General features: G+C 40.6%; 1 protein-coding gene across 1 annotated transcript; it reads right to left on the reverse strand.

Moving 5' to 3' along the window:
• Window positions 1-10,308: 10,308 nt before the first annotated feature.
• Window positions 10,309-25,130, reverse strand: JDP2 (Jun dimerization protein 2). Its single transcript, XM_039351693.1, has 4 exons — window positions 24,808-25,130; window positions 15,385-15,608; window positions 11,687-11,791; window positions 10,309-11,445 (listed from the first exon to the last, which is right to left on the reverse strand). The coding sequence occupies exons 2-4, from the start codon at window positions 15,583-15,585 to the stop codon at window positions 11,260-11,262; spliced, it is 492 nt and encodes a 163-aa protein (XP_039207627.1). The 5' UTR covers window positions 15,586-15,608; window positions 24,808-25,130; the 3' UTR covers window positions 10,309-11,259.
• Window positions 25,131-25,707: the final 577 nt, after the last annotated feature.

A 25,707-nucleotide genomic window follows, 5' to 3' on the forward strand; every position in this document is an offset into this window, starting at 1 on the left:
TTCTGTTTAATTCACCATTCTGCATATGATGGGATTTTTGTTTTGTTTTGTTTTGTTTATTCTTAATTTTTGTTGTATACTATCCAGGGTCACAGTAGTTGATTTGACTGGCCATATAAATGTTTGAAATAAAATAGTAAAATAAAATGAATAAAATAATGAAATGAAACAGGCACATTACTGTACATGGTTGTGCCAAGGACTTCCTGGCCACAGCTTCCACCTGCTCTTCGAGCAGAAGCTGCAAGTCCTTAAAGCCTTCCTAACTGTCTAAGATCTCCCTAAGATCTAAGCAGAGAAATGGAAGTGACTCTGGCTCCATTCCCAAGGACAGCAGACTGAAATCCCCCAGAATCATGACCAACAGACCAGAGCAAGGAATCAATTTCACAAGAAGGCTAAAGCTATTTGTATTGAGATTGGCTATAATACCGAATCTTGCAAGTCTGATTGTGCTGTACCTCCTCCCCCTTCTAATGCTTCAGTAAATTAGGGAGGTATCTGCCTGTCTGTCATGGACTTAAGATATGTTTTTACTCTTTGTTGCTTTGGTAACAGAGCTCACATATGTCCACTGAGGTCATGTTTAATTTCCTTATTCCTTTTTATTCTAGGTGTGGAACTCCACTGCCCATCCATCTGTAGAGTCAAGCATATAGATCAAATAGGGAGGTTTCCGGGAGGCTGATACTGTAGTAGCAGGCCGAACTGATTCCTAGAGCCAGGGAACTTGAGCAATGTCCCCAAGAGCCACCAGAGCCTTCAGGATGATTTCATACTTAGTCTTTCACTGCCCATCCCCTGCAGTTGCAGGTAGAAACCCAGATAGGCACGCTTCTGAAAGAGGGACACTCCCCTCTCAGGATTGAGCCAGATCTCAGTAATACCTGTCAGGTTGGCATTCACACCCAATGTTATATTGTAGAGATTAAGGAGGCCTTATTACAGACTGACCTAGCGTCAAGCAGAGTCCTAGGGTACCTAAGGCTTGAACCACATGTTGAAGTAGAGTACAAGGTGCTTGAATGTGGACCAAGAAAAGATACCAGAGCTGCAGTCTTTGAGATCCTGTAATATTATTGCCTGCCCCTTCACAACAATCAGTTAATCACCCAACTTTTTGCATAACACACTAAGCTAAAATATGGATGACTCACTTTGTGGTTCGGTGTGTTATGCAAACACAGCTTTTATTTCTGATTAATATTTTATATTTCACTTCATCTTTTATTTCTTTTAGACACTGACTCATTGTTGGTATAACGGCATGATAGCAAATGTAGCAAAACTCAGATTGCCATTTTTTTCAAAGAAAAACTGTTCTTCTGATGTTCAGTCTTCTGAAGAAGAAATGGATTCCAGAAGATTCAGTTGAGGGTGGATTCCAGCTCTTTCCCCACCCATTTCTTCTATCTCTCTCTATCACACTGGTATCTACTTGTGATTTTTGCTATCTCTTCATTTTGATCCTGTCCAGAAAGTTTCATGATGATTTGTCAGAATGTAAAGTTGGCTTCAAAATAAAGATTGTAATTGGAGGAATCAGGGTTAGAATCAGGGTTAAAGTGTAATTTCTAAACTTGCGGGTACCATTGCAAGTCTCCCTTTAAGACAAAGGCATATGAAAAAATGCATAATAACCATATGCAAATAATAAAAACATTATGCAAACTGATTTCCAACCACCTGACAGTTCTGTAAGTGAACTCCAGATGGCACCAGATGATTGTCCATGCTCTGTCCTAAACAGGCTGCGTCTCAATTGCAATCACTCCAAGGGAGTGTACTGTGTAGTAATTTGCTCTTCCCAAAAAAGTAAGTTCCCCAGAAGAATTTAGCCAAACCATCTTAGTCAACAGGAAGTTGTTGCTCCCAAAACTTTTCAACCAGTAATTTTTTTTTTTAGAAAGTTTCTTCTCTGAATAAAAATCAACTACCATGATGTGAAAATGTTATTTATCGTACAATATTTTCAGTGCTAGTAACCCAAGAACTCATTAGAGAGAAATGTTCTTGATCATATCTTTTGCATACAATAGAACCACTCTAGCACAACAGTGAACAACAAGGAACCATCCATAAGTTACTAAAGTACAATTCCCAGCATTCCTCACCGCTGTCCATACTAAGGGATCATCTGGCAGCTCATTTAACAAACATCTGGAAGACCATCATTTCCAACTCTATCCTGGCATATGCCAACAGAAATAGAAAAAAAATCAAGATTAACATCAGATTCTGCAGAACTGATACTTATCAATAGAAACAGTATTAAGCTATTAAGTTTGCATTTTTTTTATTAACACTTTTTTTCTTATTTAAGGCCAGCTGGCACATCTGGAATTTAAATACATGCAGTGAGTACATTCACATAGCACACCAGTGGCTGCTGTGAGGAAAGTAGGCAATCACAAATACTCATGTACCAAATTACAGACTGTAAAGATTGCTAGCCAACATTCTTCCTAACACCCTTTGTAGGATGCTCTATCTCATTTCAAGTTTCTTTTGTCTATTTTTTAAAGCTGGTAAGCACATCTACAAGCAAAGCCAGTTATCCTTTTATTTTCTAATGCTATGAAGCTGGGGAGGGGATACAGCCAGTTTGGTCTAGTGCAGGGGTGTCAAACTCTCAACATCACATGACGTGTTGCAACATATTGCGACTTTTTCCCCATTGCCAGAGCTGGGGTGGGTGTGGTTTCGGCATGATGCATCTGGACCGCGGGCCGGCAATTTGATACCCCTGGTCTAGTGGTTAGGGTACTAAGTTAGAAAGCATGAGACTATGAGTTCTAGTCCTGCCTTAGGCATGAAAAACAGCTGGGTGACCTTGGACTAGTCATTTTTCTCTCAGTCTAACTTAATTCATGGGGTTGGATATGTTTACAACCTTGAGTTATTTGTAAAAATATTGGAGCTAATCTTAATAATTCTCAGTTCTATCCAGGATCAGGAAAGAGGCAGGTCAAATCAAGTTACTGTCATAACGTGAGCAATTTGGTGTTCTTTTTTTAAAAAAACATATTTTATTGATTTTTTTTTGCAATAACAATCTTTGGTGCTTAATAAACAGCGTGTTGTCTGGGTTCATATATTTGAAAAAATAATCAATAATAATTAATTTCTATAATTCTATGATCAATATATTAATTAATATGTTTCCTTGATCTTCCATTCTTCCAATGATATTCTCCTTTGTCAACATTAGATAAATATAATAATAGTTTCAATGCATATAAGGTTGGATATAAACATATTTTGTGTTTGTACAAATAACAATGACATCCATATATAACATCTTTTCTAATTAACTTATGTTTCAATTGTATTTGTAAAAGTCATCTTGTTACGTCACTATGTGTCCTGTTTTCAAAATTCTTATGTGAGCTTAATTTCCCCTCGGTATTCAAATCATTCTTCTCGGTCATAATTCTCTTAAAATTAATTACCTTTAAATGTCCAAACTTTCCATTCACATACATCATCCCGGTATTTTAACATTTCATATATTGTAAAAAATACTATACTACTTATATCTTTTATCCCTCTTACTATAGGGTCCCTTTATATCCAAAATTATTTATTCTTTTAACCATATTCAAACAAATGTTTAATCATGTAGTACTCCATCTGGTAAGTCAAATCAAATCTCTCAAATCTAACTCTAGCCTTCTTCTTTTGCCAAGTAGCTTTCCAAGTTAGTATATTCCGCTTGCCAGGAAGTTCCTGTATTTTTGTAAGTGTTGGGAGTGAGAAGGACAAGTTGACTAGGATATATGCTTTTTGTCTCCCAGACTCTGATGATTTTCCTGGCAGCTCTATAATCCATTTTGTTAAATCTTCTTTCTTATCCTCAAATTTGTTTTGAAGTCCTGATGGATAAAATATCTTTTTCATTTTCATTGTTGTGGTAAAATCTTGTAGATTTTTTTCTATTTGTGTTAAGTTGTAGTTCTCTTCATTTGTAGCTTCCTATTTAAGTCACTTTCTTCTAGTTTGTGTTCTGTTATCTGATTTGTTTGTTCATTCTTTATCATCATTTTCTGAGAATTTTTTAATTGTAAGTTTAGATTGAAGATGTGCTCATTTATGTCATCAAAGTTATTTTTGATCTCATCATGGTTTGATTCTATTGTCATTTGAATCTGTTGTAGCGTTGTGCACATTTGCCCCTGAAAATTTACTTCTCTTGTCTTGGAGTATTACTCCTGCAGACCTCTAATGTTCAAGGCTAGATCTTTCAGAAGGGTAAATTAGGTGTGATTTCTTGTCCCTTTTAGATAAATATGCAATATCCATTTCATCTTCCCCCTCCAAATAGTCTTTCACCAGTATCGTAGTCTCTGTAATTAGCCTTATCAAACCAACCAATCTCAAAATCCAAACAGCCAAATCTTATATAGTTCTTATCTTTATATATGGTTTTTGTAATCCAATGTGTTTCCAATTCTCAAGGCATCAGTAAAAGCAGTATTTTATAACAATTCTTTTATTCAGGGGTCAATTATAAACCAGTCAGAGTTGCAATCCAGAATGTTTAGCCACCTTGAAGCCTTCTAGTAAATTCCCCCCTAGAAGATTAGCCAAGAGTCAAAGTTTTTCTTTCTCTGCAAACAATTCTTGAGCTTAGTCAACAGTTAAAGTTTTCTTTTTCTGCAGGCACTTTTTAAGCTTATAGCTGTCCCAGTATGTTTTCTTTCTTTGTTTCCAGCTGTTTTCTATTTAACTGAAGGTTATTAAAGTTCAACAGAACAGATTATTCTTTGTTTTTGGGCGTCTTGCCAATTTCTGAGTCAGATTTACTGTTGTTCTGTGCTCTAATTCTCCACTAGATGTCAGTAGTTATTTATTTTCCAACTTTTTCAAATAACAAAAATATTATTTTTTTATAATTTCATTGAAGCTCTTTAGGGTGCAAAATCTTAAAGGTTTTCTTAATTTTCAGATTTATCCAGACTATAATGTTATTAATTTCATTTCAATATATTTCTTTCCCCCTTAGAAGTTTTTACCGCTTCCATCTATGGAAGGGTGGAGATTTAGTCCCCTCCCTCACTTTTGGAGGATTTCTTGCTTTGGGGATCTTTTCCACGGAATCAGTTACAGAATAGAAGACAGAAGATTGATTGATATTCTCACCCAGTTTCAAGCATGCTGTTCACCGTTGTTCTGGTTCGTGCTTTTGGACTTCAGCTGCTGTTAGCTTGGGCTAGACACTGATGTGCAGCTAGCCTTTCTCCTGTCAGGTTGGAGGGCTTCCCCCAGATCGAACGGATGGACTACCATCATTCTGCAATCATCGGGGCACCCCTCCTTGTTTGTCGCCTCTCCGGGGCAACTTTTGACCTATTTAGGGTCCCCTGGCAAGCGAAATCAGCTGTGGGGTGTGGAGCCCTGTGATCCCTCGGCCGTGGCACTACAGGGTGGAACTGGAAGTCTAGCAATTTGATGTTCTTGTCCTGCTTCTGGACTTCCCAGAGAGACATTAGGTTGTGAAAAAAACATATGCTAATCCATATAGGCATTTGGGCTGACCTAGTAAGAATGTCCTCATATTGCTATGTTTAAAAAAAATTGCAATGTTCAAAACTAGGATTTTGGTGGTGATGGTGGAGCAATTCAGAGAATTATAAAGCTTTTAACAGCGTGAATGTTTCATATTTCAGGATTGTATCCAGTATCAAAATATGAAATTTAGGACTGAAAAGAATTGTCAGCAAGGTCCAGACAAATTATTGTGCTGCATCACAAAATTATAAGATTGTTTTCCAACAGCAAAAGCATTTTTGAGCATCCCTGTCCTTTTTAAGGTGGCCCATATGAAAGTTTGCAAAGCAGGGTGAAAGTTCAACAGACTGCTTTGTTTGTAAAAGTTGCATGGCAGGAAGAATTCCACCATTTCAGCCTTTTCTTAAATGGAGATACAGGCACAGAAGATACTTTCCCAGAATTCTTAAAAATATGAAACCTCTGATGGGGGAAAATAGGATTTCTACTTGCATAAAAGAAAGGCACTCTAGATTGGGGTGCAGCTCCAAAGATTATAGGAAGCCTGTTTACTCAGGAAAAGGGGCGTTCAGAGCTTTGTAAATCTTTGGCCAGGAACTCAGTCTAGTGGGGGGGGGGTGAGGTGTTGTCAGCATCACTAGCTGGCTGAACAAATTGTACTTTCTGAAAGCTATTCACTACTGTACCAGCATTTGGGGTCTCAGCTATTTTCAGTTGCAGTTGCTGATCCAAAAGAATAGTGCCATCTTTATGACAAGCAGAAATACAGCAGTTTTTTTAAAATAAAAAATCTTGTACAAGAGATGCAGTAATTGGGGGAAATGATATGTCAGCCATATGCATTTGGTTTGCCTTTTTTTTAATGTGCTTGTTCCCATTTGAGGGGAATAGAACATGTCAACCCCATCCTACCTACACTTCTGTGTATGTCAAGTTTGGATAGAGAAGTATATTCACAGACTGAATATTTTTATTAACTTGTTTTCATAGTTTATTTATTTATAACCCTCCTTTTTATTTTTATAAATAACTCAAGGTGGCCAACATACCTATCCTCCTCTCATTTCCCTGGAACAGAATTATTTAAGTTGCAAGCTGAAATCTGTAAAGGTCTACTTACCATAAAATCATAGGATCTGAGAGATGGAAGGAATCATTTAGGCCATCTAAGCTCCCAGCTCAGAGCAGCAATGTAAAATAAATTAACGCTAACAGATGATCAAATTGCTTTAAAAGGTTTGTGGGGAAAATGGAAAGGTAGATGAATGGTTTCAACAAGTTGGCAGGACCCCAAAGGTACTGTATGAAGCTATTCTACTGCCATGTTCATACAACATACTCTGGGTTTGGATAATCCTTTGAATCATAAACTGGTGTTTAAATCAACAACTTCCTATTCCACAAAAAAGCAAACCAAAATTAACTAAATATATCATGGTGATTAAATCTACCTGTTAGCTCTGCAGCTATTCTAGTTAAACCTATTGTAGTAAACACAGCATGTTTGTCATGATAAGGCACTGGTATATCTGGTCTACTATACACAGCACTTTGTACTTCTTGATGTCTGGACAAAGCTCTTTTCCATAACTCTTAAATAAGAGCACTGGCAGTGAAACCAATTCTGGGGTTCTTGCCATACAAAGCATGTGTGGTACACTTTGTGAGGTTCTATCTAGAGTAAACCCATTTTATTAAAATGAAAGTTTATGATATATAGAAGGCATAGGGAATGGCTTTGAAGGGCAGAAGAAGGAGCTGCTACCAAGGCAATAGTCAATTAAATGGAGCTTGAATCCAGGCCAAACCAATAATTTGAGAAAACATCCCTAGTTCCTGTGAAGATAAACTAAAGGGGAGGGAGGCATAGTCAGGCTTGCAAGATTCTGTTACTGTTGTCCTGATCTACATGCCATTGGTTTCTTCTGGTTTACTTTGTAGGGCTGACATCAATCTTGCAAATCTGAATGTGCTTCCTCCTCTCTTGTTTTTTTTTCCTGTATACTCATACAAATTAGGGAGGAGCTTATTTGAGAGGTTTTCTCAAGTTATTTTCTTGGTCTGGGCTTAAGCCCATTTATCTGACCATTGCTTTAGTAGCACTTATTTCTCCAGTCCTCAAGGCCATTCCTTTTTGCCTTTACATGATGATCTCAATCCAATTATTTTAATAAATCTATTCTAAGACTGGATTCAAATTGCAGTTTTAGGTCTGGGTGCCTCATAACTATATCTTTAACCATATATCATGCTTAGCCATGATGAGGTTTGATTTTGGCTTAGCTTTAAGTGAGACCCATTAATAGCAGAAGGAACGTAGCCCAATGCATATTCTTGTCATAAAGCAATTCCAACTGACAACCACATGGTGGCCATAAACTCTAACACTTGCATCAAGTACTTAGTGACTTTGGGCAATCCATTTTCATTGGATTTTTACTTTCTGTCAAGAGCAGGAATTTCTTTCTGTATCAGCCCCAATGATATACAACTCTCTTCCAGGGAAGATTGAAATTACCAACTTTTCCTTGCTAGCTTCCTGCAAACAAATTGTATCATTTAAAAAGACCTATGAAACCTATATTTGACATTTATTAGACTCATTTTGCTGTCTTTCTCCGGCCAATTTTTATAACATGTTGCTTCCTTAATATATTTTTACTGTTCACTGCTGTGATAAAGTTTATAAACAGAGGTTATGAAATACGCATTTCTGTTCATACACTCTATTGCAATAATGTATATATTTCTTCAATAAAACTTAAGACAACAGTTTATGAATCAGATTTAAAAAAGGAAACATTAGAAAACTGGCAAATAGTTCAGGAGAAATTCAGCAAAATATAACATTGAGGGAGATGGTCTAGAAACATGAAATATAAATGAATGAATGGATGAATGAATGAATATGGCATGAGAACTCTTATCTCTCTCATTTATCATAATTGCTAAGAGAACATAGATTAGAGGGAATAATATTTATTTGCAATAAAGTCCAATTTGTCAACTTGCTTTCTACTTTTAATACATTCTCATTCCTTCTGTTTTGGAGCTGCCAAAAGGAATTTGGGAACCAAGTGGTATTGCTAACAAGAAGATACAATCCTAATAGCTTGCATATTAGCGATGCCTGCTCTGTAGCAATTCAAGCAGGTCAAGTAGGAAAACGGTTATGGGAACACTGCCATAGTCCTAGCCCAGCTCTTCTTGGCAGAGTAGAGTCAAAGTCATGTTGTCACTGTTGGGTTTTCTAATGGACAAGAATTCCTATTCAACTCACTTAAATTGCACTTCAACTGGAATTAAGGATAATTTCTTACTGCAATGACATGCACTGTACAATGTGTAGACAGACATAAGGAAAGATTTAGGTTTTACACATACTGTATTTCTACTATAGTAAGGGGCTAAAGACTTGGCAGGAGAGGCAGTATAGAGTATATTTCCTCAAATCATTGCTCCCTGAATGCATAGTATTTCAACTTCCATAATCCTGACTCATAGTAGGAATTATAAGTATTAAAGTCTAACCTGTCCGAAAGGCATCACTTTGGATTATCATCAAAGATGTTTCTCTTCACCCCAGGAATTAAAGCAGTTCATGCCAAAAGTTGAATTTCCATTATTGTTTTGTTAGGATAAAGATGCGGAACTGGTTGGCCTTCAATTTTCAATCAGTCTAACAAATGACCGGATTTGCAGTAAGATAATATCTGAATAGTCACAGACTTTCTAGCCGTGAAAGAACCTCCAAATATCCCTATTATGTGAAACCGTAGGTTTATATGACACATTCTCTAGATTATTAATTCCAGAAAAATGAAGAGCCTTGTATACTTGAAAGAGAACTGATAATGACTTTGATAGTCTAGGCACCACTTTGAGTGCAGGAGTGTTATCCTTAGAAATGCAAGGAGTAAGATGAGTTTAAAAACAGAACATGATCTGCAATAAATTAAACTGTACATGTGTGTGTGGTTGGACTGATAAACATGTACGCACACGAACATATATGTAATGGTCTGTGGGGTAGGTAGATAGACGGATGGGTTTTAGTCTTCCCTGGTTTTGTCAGACTGAACTATTTTCATTTTCAAATGCTTAGACAGCTGCTTATAGAGGAGTCCACATTGTTGAACATAGATAGAACTGTGGTATCACAATCTAAAAGATTACAAAGGTCAGAGTATTTGTTTACCTATGGAATTGTTTTCAATTGGCTAACAGTAGGTCTATTGAGTTCATCGCCTTTTGAAGACCTTACAAATGTCTATACAGCTAAAAATATATATATTAATGAATCAGTTGGAAAGCTTTTGCATCAGCCATATTTACTGCTTCCACATTCTGAATCTATTACTCAATAGGACATATGCGTTCAAATTTTCAAAACGATACCTTGTTTAAATCCTTCTATTCTCTGATTCACTGAAACATGCAATTTGACCAGAGTGCCTAAACATTTGCATGCAGTTTTGTGCAAAATAGTTATCTTGACACTTCATAATTATCTTAACCCGAGTTGTGAGATATCACCAACAGCCAATTATTCAAATTAAATATAGTTTTCAAATTAAATTCTGATTTTTTTAATATATATTCTGACAGGTGATCATATAAAATTTAGACACAAACACGCAAGGTATCAGGGATGAGACTGATGAAATTAAAGATGTGGTGGCCTGAATTTTGGCTACTAAAGTATTTTAAAACATTTTTTTTCAATAATTCTGAAAAAGTAGGTCAAAAATATAATCAGCACATCAGAACACAAAATGAAGCACAGGAGATAGGAGGGTAAGTAAAAGTTAACATTTACTGATACAGGACTGAATATTATGAAGGACGTACATGGATGGACATGGCAGTGGAGCCAGACTAAAGGCATAGGACCCTTTCCCAGCATGCCGAGGGAAAGGACCCGGACACCACCAAACAAATAACACAATGGAGATAACTGCGGCATATATATTTGTAACAAAGACCTTAATAACATACATTTCTATTGGATCACATCAAGTGATTATATAAATCCATATAGAGACTGTATAAAACTTTTATAAAAAAATATTTAAAAACTGTAAAAATGTGCATTTTAAAAGCATGGCCTCTGGACAGCTGGGCTGTAAACATTATACTGAGGGTGTGCTTGTGGGGGCGCCTGCGCCACAGTGCCACAGACAGGCCCAGCAATGAGGCAGGACTTGTGTCAAGTGTTTGCCATTCTTGGTTTCTGTTTTAGTTCTGGAGAGAAACAGAAAGAAAGAGAGACAGAGAGAGAGAGAGAGAGCACGGCAGGTCCTAAATGGGGAGGATACAAGAACTAATGTCTGCCCAGTTTTGCCTGTTGATGGCTTCCACCTGGTCCCTACTAACTCTCAACCAATCACTGTGAGAAGAGGAGTAGCGAGAACCATAATGCTATCTCCCAGTGTCCCAAAATGTTCTGGGCTTGAAATGCAGGCCTGTAATGGGTTGCTTAAAGGATATTCCGCAAGTTGAAGTACTGCAGGGACAACCAGGAAAGCCTTCAGAATGGCTCCACATCCACTCAAGTTGACCTCTTAGTGGCACTTCAGTGTTCCACTGATTCTTCTTCTCTTCCTTTATCTGGAATGTGCAATCCTTAAGGAAGCTCATTAGTCCCGACTGCACTAATCTTAACAGTGCACAGTTCGTCATACAGTAATTAGATGAGAGACTCTCAGAGACCCTGTTTGTGCAACTCCTTGCCCACCATGCATTCTTTCATTTCTTCTCAAGCTGTTCCAGCAGTGGATTGGCCTCATTCTCTGGTGTTTTCACACTATCTGTCCGAACAATGCAGGTGGGACGGTGGCGATTCAGCATCAAGATCAGCTGCTGCCTCTCCTGCTTTAGCTCTTCTATCTGTGCCTTCAGCTCAGCATTCATGAGTTCCAGGCGTTCAGATTCCTATGCAAAATCAGAGAAATGTGGAGGTGAAGTTTTCAATTTTTCAATTATACTGTAGGAAGAAGCCACTGCCTCATCCAACATCCAAAACAAACAGACACTTCTCTATTCACAGCTAGATTGCTGTACATTGTGAAGCACAGATGGAAAAGAATAACACAGGAGCTTCCAGAAAAGCAGGATTTTCTTCAGATGTTTTATTCACTTTATAACAGTAAAAGGAACAAGGGGTCACACTCACCCGCTGCAGGAATTCAGTTCTCTCCTTCTTCTTGTTCCGACATCGAGCAGCTGCTACTTTGTTCTTCTCTCTGCGTCTTTTTCTCCTTTCCTCTTCCTCATCTAGCTAAAAGAAAAAAACGCAAGTGCAATAAGACAACTGAACAAAGACAAGGAATCATGTGATGCTAACTACATCTCACACACCCTAGCGCATGATGCTTTCTTCCACAAAACATTTAATCCTTAAGCTGCCATAGAGACATGGATTGAAACACTCAAAGCTATATTCTGCTTTTCTGGCTATGGGCTTTTTAACAAGCCCACAAACAGATTCGCGTGTCCTGATGACACTGATGTGGAATAGATGCCTACATCTTAAGAGGGAGAGTGGGAAAGCATGCCACTAATTATTCATCAGTCAATTAGCACCTTCAAAATATTCTTCTCCCTGCCCATGCATAAGCACAAGGAGATTCAGGACAGCATATCATTATGCCAGTGGACCATTTATCACCAGTGAGGCCTGGATGACACTTTATATCACTACTGAATAAAACTTCAGCAAAGAAGCCATTTAAATTTTTTCTCCTGGGAATCTCATTGTAAAGGATCCTGAAAGATTTAAATTATTTGGGTGACCTTCAGCCAGTATCTGCAGCACTCCTGTTAAAAGTCCCTGGAATGCAATGCCGAAATCAACCCTGTTTAGATGGTATAATCCCATATAATCCCATCTTGAATTCAATGCATAGAATTTAGTGGCCAGCAACTTCATTCCTCAAGGCAAAATATAAAACCTTTGCTTACGCTGCATTCTGTAGTCACACCTCCTATGGCTAGACTCTCCATTGTTGCCATTTGTTCTTCCTTCAAATCTGCATTACTATATATTCCAACATTTAGCATTGAATATTCACTTCCTTGTAACAATAACCTTACCTCTGTAAATTACTACATTATTAGACCTTTCTGCCCAAATCAATCAGACTTGTTTATGTAGAAACAAGTCACACTATGGATATTTCCAAGTAAATATTTTAGAAATGTGAAGAAGATCACAAATGTCAACATTATTTTAAAACCACATGTTTTCTTTTTACAAGACACGCACAGACGCCAGCTTTTCTGAGGTTAATGGAGTAAATGTATTCTTACAAATATAAAAAAGTATAACTATATAAACATAACCCATTTCTCAGTTCCAGAAAGGAGGATCAACTTTACTTTTTTTCATTATAATCCTGGTTGTGTGAGAAAAAAAGACACCTTCCAGGCCGTTTTGTATGAGCTTTGTACCAACTAACCAAGTAGTCAGTTCTTTAATACACTAAGTATTTATACGTAGGCTTATTCATTCATTCAATTTATATGGCTGCCACTTGATGTGTGATTCAGTGCAGCCAACATCCAGTTAATAGCAACAATTAACAAAACAAATTTAAAAGCCCATCATATCCAAGGTTCACGCTCTCTCTCATGCGTTTGTATCCACATATACCCTAAAAACAGGCTTCCCTAATGTTCTGGTCTGGTGTCCATAGAAAAGCCAAGTCTTTAGTGCCTTGTGAAAGGCCGGAAGAATTATGGCTTTATGGATCTAAGATAGGGCTTTTCAACCTTTTTACCGATTGTACCACTTTTAGGATATGGCAATATTCGAGTACCATCTAGCAAGGTGTCAAAAACTTGATGACAAAAAAAAAAAAAAAACCTGTTCAAAGTTGCAATTGCACTGAAATGACTTATGACCATTTTTCACACTTATGACCATTGCAGCATGCCCAGTGTCATGTGATTTATATTTGGATGCTTGGCAATTGATTCATATTTATAATGGTCAGTGTTCCAGGGTCATGTGCAACCTTTTGACAAGCAAAGTCAATGGCAGAGCTGCTGGTGGCCAAGTGCTAAGGCAGGACTTCCTTTCCTCCCTCCCTTCCCTGCCTCTCTTTTTCTCATTCCCATCTCCTTCTGAAGGAAGAATTTGAAACCCTCCCCCATATTTTCCCTCTTCCATATATCGATCAAACAAGGAAAGGCCTCCAGAGGCAGAAAAGACAAACTGCTAAGTGAACTAGCTTAAAAAGGCACATTCCCCTTTAAGAATTAGCTACTGGCTAGAAAGGAAAATAAGGAGGGCAGCTGGCACTTAAGGAAGAAAAGAAATGTACTGCCTGCCGGCTAAGGCAACCTCCCCAAATAGTTCCATTCATAAGTAAAGGAATGCTACAGGCAAAATCTATTCAGGAGAAAAATACTTCAAAATCCCTTGCAGCAAAACTTACAGCTAACAACAGCAGAGCAACAGAAGCTAACAAGAGACATCAACCAAATAGAAATTGCCAAACACTCCTTAAGAACACAAAGCCCTCATTGCACAAATCCCAGAACTTCGAAATCACAAAAGCACATAAGAATCCTTCCACCCTCCATCTCCTTCCCTCCTCTGTGCCTCACCTCCAGCCATTGCTGCCTTTTTCCATTCCTTTTGGAGGGCGACCCCTCCCCCGCTGCATTTCTTGCCTGTTTGCTGCTGCCAGCACAGGTGGCTGCCACAGCAGTTGTAGATCAGCTCATGGCCAGCCTGCTTGATCTCCTCTCCCCCCACCCTCCCCCTCCGGTGCAGCTGACTCTACCTCCTCTCAAGGCTGCTTTTTTTCTCTCTCCTTTTCCTGCCCAAAACTCCTTTTATAGGCTCTCCTGTCTCCACCCCCCTCCTTTCTCATGGGGGAGGGTGAGCCAAAAGTGAGCCTAGGGCCTTTGCAGCTCCAGAGGCCTCTCTCACTGTAAGTCCTTGCCTGTGCTGGCTCTTTCCCTCCCCCACTACACTTGGCTAGGCAGGGCTGCGTACCACCTGCCACTCATTAATGTACCACAAGTGGTACGCGTACCACCGGTTGAAAAGCTCTGATCTAAGAGATGCCACTGTTCCACAGAACCAGTTTCTGTTATTTTGGGTAGTTATTTTGAAATTATGAAGTGCATACGTTATTATCCTTCCAACAATGTGAAAATGCTAAATATTACATTGTGCTACTTTCTCACAGTTATTACCCTGCCAGTATTATCAGTTGAGCCTTCACAAGCCTTCACAAGCAAGTACCCTCCAAATGTGTTAATCACTTTTTCCATTATGCAGTTCCATTATTCTCCTTTACTCTAAGCCAGCCTTCTCTTTCCTGGTATCCATATTAGCATGGGTTATGCTCAGAGAAGATGGGAATTGAGTTCAAACCTTTCTTTCCTTACCATACCCATGAGGAGACTAGTAAAATGCCTTGAACTGAACAGCGCTTAACAACATGACTAAATTTATTTTTTAAACTATCCTTAGTACTTCTTAAGATCCTGGGTGACTAATACTATCTTCATTTTCAAAATTTTTATCTTGCCTAATTTAGAAATCTAAAAAAAAATCCCAATAAAAACCAGAAATCCCCATGAGCTCATTACCTTTAAGGAATAGGTCACTTAAAGCAGTGGTATATTTTTTCAGGCTCACATGGAAGAATAGAAATAATTGGGTTGCTTTCAAGAACAGAAGAAAAGGTACAGACCTCGCCCGAATCACCTTTCCAAATATTTTTCAAAGCATGCACATGCACAAGCAGAGAAAGCCTGTAGGTTTATGAACAAAAGGAACGAATCGTTATTGTTTTTGAACCCTGGTTGACAGATACAGGTGACACTTTGACCCAATTTTATTTTAGAACCTACCTCACTTTTCATTGGCTGAGGCCTCTTGCCCAGTTTCACCTCCAGGAAATGTAGTGGTGAGATCATGGCCCCAATGCTGCGAATGTCAGCATACTTCAGCTCCTCTGCTGTCAAGGTAGTACCAGGTAACCCTGCCAAAGGGCCAAGGCCAGGCAGAGCGCCAGCTGTTAAGGATGGGTCTGGAATCTGCCCTGGCATCATAGCAAGATACACAATTCCACACCCTAGAGAAAAGAAGGAGAAGCTAACCATCATTTGCCATAGAAAGCTAAGCAGGGAGAATACAAAGAGTATTAGGAAGAAGCATTATAATTGGCTATTTTCTGTGAAACTCTCCCCCCCCCCCGCGCCTTTCTTTCCATCTCTCTTTGTCTCTTTCTCTCTCTTTCTGTCTCTCTCTCTCTCCCTCCCTCCCCCACCCCACATACCCAGCTATGGAAATTGATAAATAAAAAACATACATTAAGTTTTAAAGCAGACTTTCCTGCCATGTATTTAAAAGATTTCAGTCTAGGACATTGCACAAAAATCTTTGGAGAAAGATATCTTAATGAATATAAACTATTATTAAGAAATCCCATCACAGATCATAACCAATCAGCTTTCAAACAGTTAAACAAAGAAAATAAAATACAAAAGGCTGGGGGGGGGGGAAATTAAGCATAGCTAGATAACTGAACATTGTATCTTTTTTGTGTCTATAAGCATGTGCTAAGTTGAAAGGAGGTTGGTCACAAAAAAAAGGAGGAATTAATAATTTCTATGCTAAGAGGAACCAAACCAACTCTGTGGATGAATGCTTTAACAAACAAGAAGCAATGATTAGCTAATTCAGCAAGGGATCTGTTCGATGTATTTATAAACTCAAGGAGGAAGGCGGAATTACAAAAGGAAGTTAACAAATTGCACAGATTATTTAAGACTAGGAATTATGTAGTCTCCCCAGATGAAATCTCAAAAGCATTGATCAACTTTTGTACTGCCTACAAAAATGTTCCTTTGGAAAGTACTACTATTTAAAATCCTTTCCCATATCTGATTTGGGTTGTGCTAGCTGCAGCCAATTATTGAAAGTTAGGGGAAAAAAACTTCATAAAGGATCACTGATTTTTTTTATCTGTTGAAAAATTCATATTGTTCAGCACAATGATTTTGGAAAGACTAAGCGATAAGAAAAGAGTATAGAATTACACAGAGATCGATCACTCCTAGTAAAAAAAATAAAAGGCCTATCTTTAAAGAATTACCCCCTAAAAGACTGGAACAGTTAACTGGAAAAAAAAAAAAAAGCAAACCAGAGTCCTATACTATTTTTGTTCCTTCACTACCCATCAATAGTCCTGGACTGGACAGCATGATGGAAGCACTCTTCCCCTCTACTATTGGCCAAGTTGGGGACGAAGGACCACTGAAACTGCACTTCTCTCTCCTCTCTGAAAACCTGTGGGAAGAGAAAGGTCTCGTGTATTGTAGAGGGAGGAAAAGCTACAGAGAGCTTGTTTCTCCCATCCTGCCAAACCTATAACACATCCTGCCAGAACTATCACTCAGCTGCTGCTCTTAAAATGCAAAATGTGAAGGAGGTGTGGGGGGGAAATGGCATTGCTTTGTATTCGTGTGTATGTGCAAGGAGCAAGGTATGTATGTGCAGGTTTTGTTGTTTCTGACAGATGTGGTAACCTTTGGAAATCATTTGTTTGACAGGTAGTTATAAATGTTCATTTGACTGAAGGGTAATCATAAGCAGTTGTGTTAAATAAAATAAATGACATTTAAAAATGGATCACTGTTAGACAGAAAGCTTTATTTTTTTCAGAATTCATGTGATTAAAAATGACACTGATGCTATAAGCCTGAATGACAGTTGAGAAAGAGAACGGAAGGCTATGTATTATCACATTAATAATACCCTTGAATATTTATCTAGGGAAAAGAACATTTGGCTTTTGCAAGGTCAAGAACACATTGGCTTCACACAACCCTCTAAACCAGCGGTTCTCAACCTGTGGGTCGCGACCCTTTCGGGGGTCGAATGACCCTTTCACAGGGGTCGCCTAAGACCATTGGAAAACACATATTTCCGATGGTCTTAGGAACTTAGTCTAAGATACGCGGCAGTGTTCTTTTGCATCCACCTCGGGATCGGGGAATGGCTTTAAAGGCTCTCCGTGCAGTGCCGGATGTCCTTTGGCTGAATCAAACAGGAACACTTTTTCCAGGGAAGCCTTTTCGCAGCCGAGCTGGTCTCTCCTCGTATTCTGCAGAGGAGTTGGCGCGATATTGCTCGGCTTTGCCCCACAAACCACGGAAGGTCGGCTTAGTCCGAACGCTTCCCGGATGCAGGAAGGCACCGAGTGGTGCTAACTGGAGTCGGAAATTTCCTCCACTGCCCCGATCACTAGTTCTGGCGGGCTCAGTGGGACTCACCTGTGCTAGATGGGAACGGCAAGTCCGGGGTGGGGGAGCAGAGGACTGCCTGCAGGGGGATGAGTTTGCGACCCTTCCGAGACCGCCCACCTGGTGGGCAGCCAAAGCAGCTGCAGCTCCAGTAGTCTTCGCCTGAAGAGGTGAGAGGCAACCCCGCAGAACAGCCCTTCCCCTCCTGCCACCGATTCTCCTGCCTACTGTTCCCCCACCTACCCCTGCCCTGTCAGAGAGCCCTGGATTCCGTGTGGGCCCAGCAGAGCCAAGCGGAAGGGAAAGCCATTGATCTTCATTCAGGCAGGCCCAGAGTTCTCTGAAGGACGTTTGGTTTCATTCTGGCTCAGGGAAGCATCGCTCCCTCAGGGGGATCGTGATTTCTGGCAAGCGGCCAGTTATCGAAGCCCGGCTTCCTCCTATCTCCCTACCGCCCTGTGTGCGCATCCCCCCCAACTCTGAGCCCCCTCCTCTCTTCCATCCTTTACTTCTTGCCCTGCAGTGCAGTTGGTGCCCTCCGCTTTTTCTCGATGGCTAAAGACAACTTTGCTCCTCTCTTCCCACGGCAGCTGATTTTCCCCCCACGTCCTCTCCTCCTCTATGATCCCTGCAGCCTTCTGTAAGTCAGCACGTACTTTTTGATTTTTGCTGCTCAATCCTTCCTCCTCCCCCCTCTTGATGGCTTTCTACTTGTGGGATGCAGGGGAAGGGAGCGCCATTTCATTACATGTGGGAGAAGGAAAACTGGTCCAGGCAGTAAAAAGGGAAGAGATCAAAGGGGGGGAGGCTTTGGAGATGAATGCTGCTTTGGGTGGATGTTTTGGTCTGCAGCATGTGTTTCCCTTTCCCCTCCTGCCTGCCTTTTCTCTGTTTCCTAGTGTGCCTCTGGAAAGCAGGGGGGGGGGGCAAAATGAATCTGCTCCTAGTGTGGAATCAAGAAGCTCCAAGGGGCCTTTTCTTGCAGTTGCTGCAGTAATGCCCCCCATTCTTCCTGCCCTGGCTGCTGCACCAAAAGCAGTTGATTATTGCTCAGTGGAACCAGCAGTGGGGTGGGAGGAAGGAATGGATTTCCCTTCTGCTGCCTCTGCCTCAGTGGACAAGACCTCCTTCCAAAAATCTCTCCTAAGATTCTGGCAGGCACAGCCCCAGAACTGAGCTGCTGACTGAGCTGGGGTGGGGAGCTAGGGGGAGAAAAGAAGACCTGCTGAAATGACCCATTTTCTGAATCACATAATAATAGAAGAATAAAGGGGTTATAGTTCCATAATTCACTAAGACCGCACACAAAAAAAGCAACACTGACATCAAGTTTAAAGTAATCAAGCTTCATAAATTGCAGAAATGCAGCCATTCTGTTTTAATCCAATCTGCTTCAGCTACACAGGCCTTCAGTATAACTATTATACTGAAATTATAACAGTATAATTTGTAACAATGAAAATACACCCTGCATATTAGATATTTACATTACGATTCATAACAGTAGCAAAATTACAGTTATGAAATAGCAACGAAAATAATTTTATGGTTGGGGGTCACCACAACATGAGGAACTGTACTAAAGGGTTGCGGCATTAGGAAGGTTGAGAACCACTGCTCTAAACCATTGTTTAATAAACTAGAACTAACTTTGCTTACAAACCTTAACAGCTGCATTTATGCAATATGCTAAGCTAGAAAGAAAGAATTATGGGTAGTATTAAGCAGGGCTTTTTTTCTCATAGAACGCCCAGAACGGAGTTCCGGCACCTTTTTTGGATGGAACCTTGTAGGGTAGGCAAGGTGGGTTGTATGACGTGTATTAGTTCCGGCACCTTTTTTTTTTTTTTTGTAGAAAAAAAGCTCTGGTATTAAGTATGATTTCAAATATACATTGTACCTAAAATAAATATGCACAATATTCCTGATAATACACAGCTGTCTTATATTATGTCAGAGACAACTAAGTATTAGGTATTTCCTTTTAGTATGCATTTCTATTTAAGTGCAATACAAAACATATTTCTCCTACCTCCACAATTCTAGGGAAGAGGGGGGTTGGTTGAGATATTAAATGATTCAACCAAGATCATCCAGTGGATTTCCATGGCTGAAAGTAGATTAGAATCTGGGTCTCCTCCCTGCCAGCCCAACATCTCAACCATTATATAACACCTGATCTTCCACTACTTTTCCACTAGACCAGGAGCTCTGTAGCATTTGAAACATCTCTTTCATATCACCTGCCAACTTAAGGGGAGATACTAAATTTGATAAAGGAGCATTTCAGTGCAAAGTGTATACTGTATTTTATCATGATCAGTTCTCCTTCCCTAACCCCTTTCGCCTTAGAGCAGGGACAGGCCATCTTCCAGAGCAGCGCTAACCCCATTCAGCATTCTTAATCACAAGAGGCCACTGCAACTGTAATTTATAACAACTAGAGGGACTAAAGGAAGCCAAAATGCCTTATTTTAAATCAAATCAGTTACTATCATTAATCTAAATCTATCTTTTCCAATTCAGTGCCTTCTAGATATGTTAAACACGGCTCCTATAATTGCTGGTCTAAGGTCACATGGACAGGGGTATAAATCAAGTTATAGTTCAACACAGATGGAGCATATCAGGTCACAAGAGGTAGCAGGTCACAAGAGGTAGCCTAAAGTTTCAGCTTTTCTAGTGCAGTTACTCAGACTCAAGTTTGTGCACCCAGATATCATCTTCCATATTATTTTATGTGTCCCTTGCTTTTTATTGAGGTTCTCAAAGTGAAGCAATTAAACCTGCCAAACCACAAATAACTTGCCTAAGTAGAAAATTGCTCCTGCTGCCCAAGTGACATAAAGGAGCTGGCATACATTTGAAGCACATTAAAAAATGGAAGGGACCTTGGAGGTCTTCTAGACCAACCCCCTGCTCAAGTGAGAGACTCTATACGATTTCAGACAAATGGTTGTCCAGTCTCTTTTTCAAAGCCTCAGGGTGGAGCACCCACAATTTCTGGAGGCAAGTAGTTCTATTGATTAATTCTTCTGTCGGGAAATTTCTCCTTAGTTCTAAGTTGGTTCTCTTCTAGGTTGGTTCTCTTCGTGATTAGTTTCCATTCATTGCTTCTTGTTCTACTTTCAGGTGCTTTGGAGAATAATGTTTTAATCTCCATTCATTATGTCTTTAATCTCCATATGTGTTTGAATAAAAAAGGCATATCTGAAAGCAAATACTTTTATCTTTTTCTAATGTGCGTTACTTTTTAAAGGACAGCTATGCAAATATTCAAACTGACTGGAAGTAGAGTGTGGAATTATTCTGAAAATTATGAGGATAGAAAAATATTCTTCTTTTAATATTACATTTGTGTATTAAACAAGTGATATTTTTCTGATATATATTTTTTCATATTCAGATTCCAGATTTTTTCATTAAGTTAACCTAGGCCTAGTTCAATTTGCTGCAAATTAATAGTGCTAACTGATGATAATGAGATGGTGTAATTTAGCCTGCCTAAATTGGGGAAGCGTGACCCAATTAAATTATTTTAAGCAAGAGAGCCCTAAGAACATATTCCTGTCTCTACCTAGGCCTTCTTCATAAAACCGAAGACATAGTGGTTTGCTTTTTTTTGCAGCTTAGCATGTTGTGTGAAACATGTTCCAGAACTGGATATTTATAGGAATTGTACCTAGATCTATTAGGCAGATCACCACATTTTAACCCCAGTTATAATGTTGCCCATTCTTTCACTTCTGCAACAATCTCTTTGGTATTGATCTATGTTTCTAGAACAATAACTATAGAAATAAAGATCATATTTCAATGAGAAAGTCACTAGAATTCATGACAGGGATGCAATATTCCCATGGCGTTTACTGCATAATGGCCAGAGGTTACAGAGCAAACAGCCGCATTTGTCTCTTAAATCCTCCAAAACAAGCCATGTAATCTCAAGACAGCCAGCTATCTGCTGCTCTTTGCAAGGAAGATGGATTTTGACTGCAAGTCCTGCGTCCTGCTGACCCACCCACACAAATTGGCATTTTAAACTGTTAGGAACTGCACAAAAGAATTTGACATCCTAACAACTGGTCTCCTGAACGCCCCCACAAGTTTGCCAATTCCCAGCGGAGAACTCTGGCAAGAGCCTGCAGATTGCTTCCATGCAAGCAAGAAATAAGCTGAAAAATTCCTAGCCTGACTCAGTGAACCATTTGTCTCTGCTCTGCTCTCCAAGCCCCACATATGCGCGTGCGCGCACACACATGCACATACACATACAGCGAGTGAGTTTGGCAGTCCTTGCGTTCCAGGGCTGGTAATACAAGCCATGGAGTAAGCTGCCAAGACAAGCAACAGAACGAGCCAGGCCCCATTTCATTGGCCACCATCAGTTGCATATGGCCCTGGAACCAGCCAAGTGAGTGTTCTCACCCACCTTGAGGGCATAGGAGACCCTGTGTTTTCAAGTACACCTCCGCAGGCCCTTCATTAAAAGAAAAAAGAAACATAATGTGGCTCTTGCTTGCTGTTTTTCCTCTCTCTCTCTCTCCTCTCAATTTCATCTGCAATCAACTCCAAAATAATTAAGGGCAGGGACTGGGGAAAAAAGAAAAGGGCCTTCTAGAGGGAAATGCAAAAAAACCAGCTTTAGCTCCATTTCATGCTTGATTACTAAAGTGAATTTAGGATTTTTTTCTGCTGCGTAATTTCTTTCACAGGTTTCAGAGAGGTGGAAGAAGGAAGACCTTTTGAGAAATGGCAGACATGAAGTATCCACCTTCTTCTGAATAAAACAGATCAGGTGGACGTGAGGTTTGCTCAAGATTTAGTCAAAAAGATTACTAGCCTGCACAATCAACTAAAGAAATGAACAAGCAGACTGGCAAAAAGCAGCATTATTCCATTACTCTCTTTGCCAGTCTAAACAGAAAGAGAAGTTCTCAATCCTAGTTAGTAACAAGATATTTTTGAAAGGGATTAAAACAGCATTCTGTGCATTCGTGGATCTGGAACCTACAGTGCTGTATACTCGGTAAAACTGTCCTGTGGGGAAAAAAACACAGAACAATAACACAAAAGGTCACCAGTTTTCCAGAAAGTCACAGTGTTTCCCAAGAAAGCACTCAGTTTATAACAATAGGCAAAAAATATGCAAAGAAAGCAACACACTGAAAATATGTGTCCCAGGAAGATGCTTTCTTCAAGCCTTCATGCTCTTGTTTTCAATCAGTAAAATAAAATCTGCATGTCCTCCTTAACATGCCAGAAAAGGTGTGGCTAAACTATCAGGCACGCCCAAATCAAAACTATGGAACTTGCAAGCTTCAAATCACTTTTTCTAGCTCCTCCAGGCAAGGCCTAGCCCAGTTTAAGTAACACTTCTATATCCACAACTTTCATCCCATTATAGTAGCATAACTAAAAACCAGTAGAGATGGCCTCATCCAGAAGCAGCAAACTCATTCATAAAAGCCCTAGACACATGGATGGATGGGGAAATATATCTCTGGATTAATGGAAGAAAACCTATGGCTGAAGCAGTGATAACACAGGAACATTATTAACAAGAAAATCACAAGGAAGGGAAGAGGGTAGTTAGCACAGAAGGCATAATGCTTACAGCAATTCTATATAACGCATAAGTAAACTGCAACTCTTTTGTTATTTGCTATCTATTGGGAGCACTCTGCAGCTCTTTTATCTCTTTGGGAACACAAAAACCTTGCTGATATTTTCCTACCTGGAAACGCCAGCCCACTATGCTGCAGAGTCCACCTTTATCATGAATTTCTTCCTTAATATCAAATAGAAGACAGGGCCTTCCCATCCTGTTTTCTTTGACTCTAGAAAAATGAGAGTGGATGGAAGAGGAGCCAAATAGATGGCTAAAGAAAGAAAAGATTAGCTAAATGATAGGACGTAGAGGAAGGCAGAGAAAGAAAAGCAAACAGTGAAATAAAATGTCCAATGATGATGGACACAAAAAGAACCTTCCAGTGGGATGAAGAAAAAAAAATGTCCCTCTGGAACTGTTTGTCCATGAAAAGTGAAATGAAAATGTTCCAAATAAACAAAATGCTTGTAAAAGAAAATACAAAATTAAACTGGAATAACATTTTCCTCCAAATATTACATCACTGCCTTGTTAGTAATTTACAACATTCCTAAACATGATGGCTGGATAGTGTACCTGCATTAAAGGGTCACCTCTGACCTGAAGACACAGGCACCCACTTCCTCCTCCTTATAGTTTAATCCAGGGGTAGTCAACCTTGGCTCTTTTATGACTCGTGGACTTCAACTCCCAGAATTCCTGAGCCAGCTAAGCTGGCTCAGGAATTCTGGGAATTGAAGTCCACGAGTCATAGTAATCTAATTACCCATATCGGTGCTTTGTATCTGATGCCAAGTATCCTGCCTTGATGCAATTTGCTAGATTAGGAAAAGGAATTTAATTCAATCCTTTTCCAGCCCAGATTCCAAGCTATTATATTTGGGAAGTTGTGAATACCAAATAATGCCTCACAAGCAATCAGGGAGAAAAGCTTCCAGGATATCCAGATACCCGACAATTTATGTTTCGCATCGATTAATCCAAAATAAATAAATAGCAACGGAGCTTTCTCTTCCATCACTAAGTATCAGAACATTTTACACTTTCCCGCTCACCATAAAAATGTACTGGAATTCTGCACCGGGGGAAAAAAGCCACCACGATATTTAGATACTCTGCGTGTCAGCAAGGCAGTTAAGAGTCCTAAGCAGCAGCTAATGGGGGGGCGGGGGGGGCGCGGCAGCTTCGACCCTAGGGAATGCCCCAACGGCCCAGGGCTAGCAGCCCCCAAAGAGGCTGAGGCTCCACGAACGTCGGTCCTCGGGGGGAGGGGGGAAGCACAGGCCCAAGCAGAGACGCAGAAAGTCCGATCCGACGATCGCAGCCTCGGCAGGCGAACCAGGAAGAAACCAGGCGCGGAGCTCCCGCAATACCAACCCGCCCTTCCGCCGCGCGCAATCCATTTCTATACCCACCGGAGGGACGGAAAAGGTGCCCCCGGGGCCCGGCTGCAGCGGGAGGCGAGTCGCACGCTCAGGTCCTCCAGCGCCGCCGCCGCTGCCGCCGCCCAGCTCCGGGAGCGGCTCTCGGCTTCTCTCCCCAGGCCCGCCGTGCCGAGCTCAGCCTGGTCCCGGGACCGAGCTCTGCGGCCGCGGGCACGCCTGGGTAGCAGCAGCCCCGCCTTCGCCGCAAGTCGCTTCGCCCCTCACGCAGGCTGTGTCGGACGGCTGGGTGGGTTGCATCAGCCCCTATTATATAGCAGCCCCTGAGCTGCGGGGAGGGGTCGGGAATGCGGAACCGGCCGGGCTGCCAGCTCCAGACGTCAAGGTGGGAGGAGAAGAGAGGACCGCAGGGGAGGAGATCGCAGCCGGCGTGGGGGAGGCGGGACTTTTCGCGGCCAGAGCACCGTGGCTCTCCCGCCCGTTCCCGCCAGGCGCCCCTCTCGGCCACTTTCAGCTCCCCCCACCCCAAGAGTCAAGTCCAGTCGGAATGGAAGCAGGAGCCTGAGCAAGTGCAGAACGCCAGCTTTAACATCGCTGCAATGAGAAGGCTTCCAGGTCAAAGGGCGTGACTTCCAAGCAGGCTCTAACCTCGCTCGGCACCTTCTCTTTCGGAAGGAAAGCTGCGAACTGGGCTGGGCGGTTTTTCCGGATGATAAAAATAGTTCCCTTTGGTTAGTGCGGGGCATTCAGCCAGCGAAGCAGAGCATCTGCTTCAGGGACACTTTTGATTGGAAAGTTCACTTCATTCGAAAGCTCAGGGATATGTGCAGGCTAAAAACTGACTATGAGAATTGGATTGGGGAGGAGGGGGGGTGAGAAAGTACCCTAAGTCAGTCATAAGCAGCTGAGGAGCTCTGATTGCATTCCTGAGCT

The sequence above is a fragment of the Crotalus tigris genome, unplaced genomic scaffold (genome assembly GCF_016545835.1).
Source record: "Crotalus tigris isolate CLP2741 ecotype Arizona unplaced genomic scaffold, ASM1654583v1 scf7180000018371.15429387391:27106975, whole genome shotgun sequence".
NCBI lineage: Eukaryota > Metazoa > Chordata > Lepidosauria > Squamata > Viperidae > Crotalus > Crotalus tigris.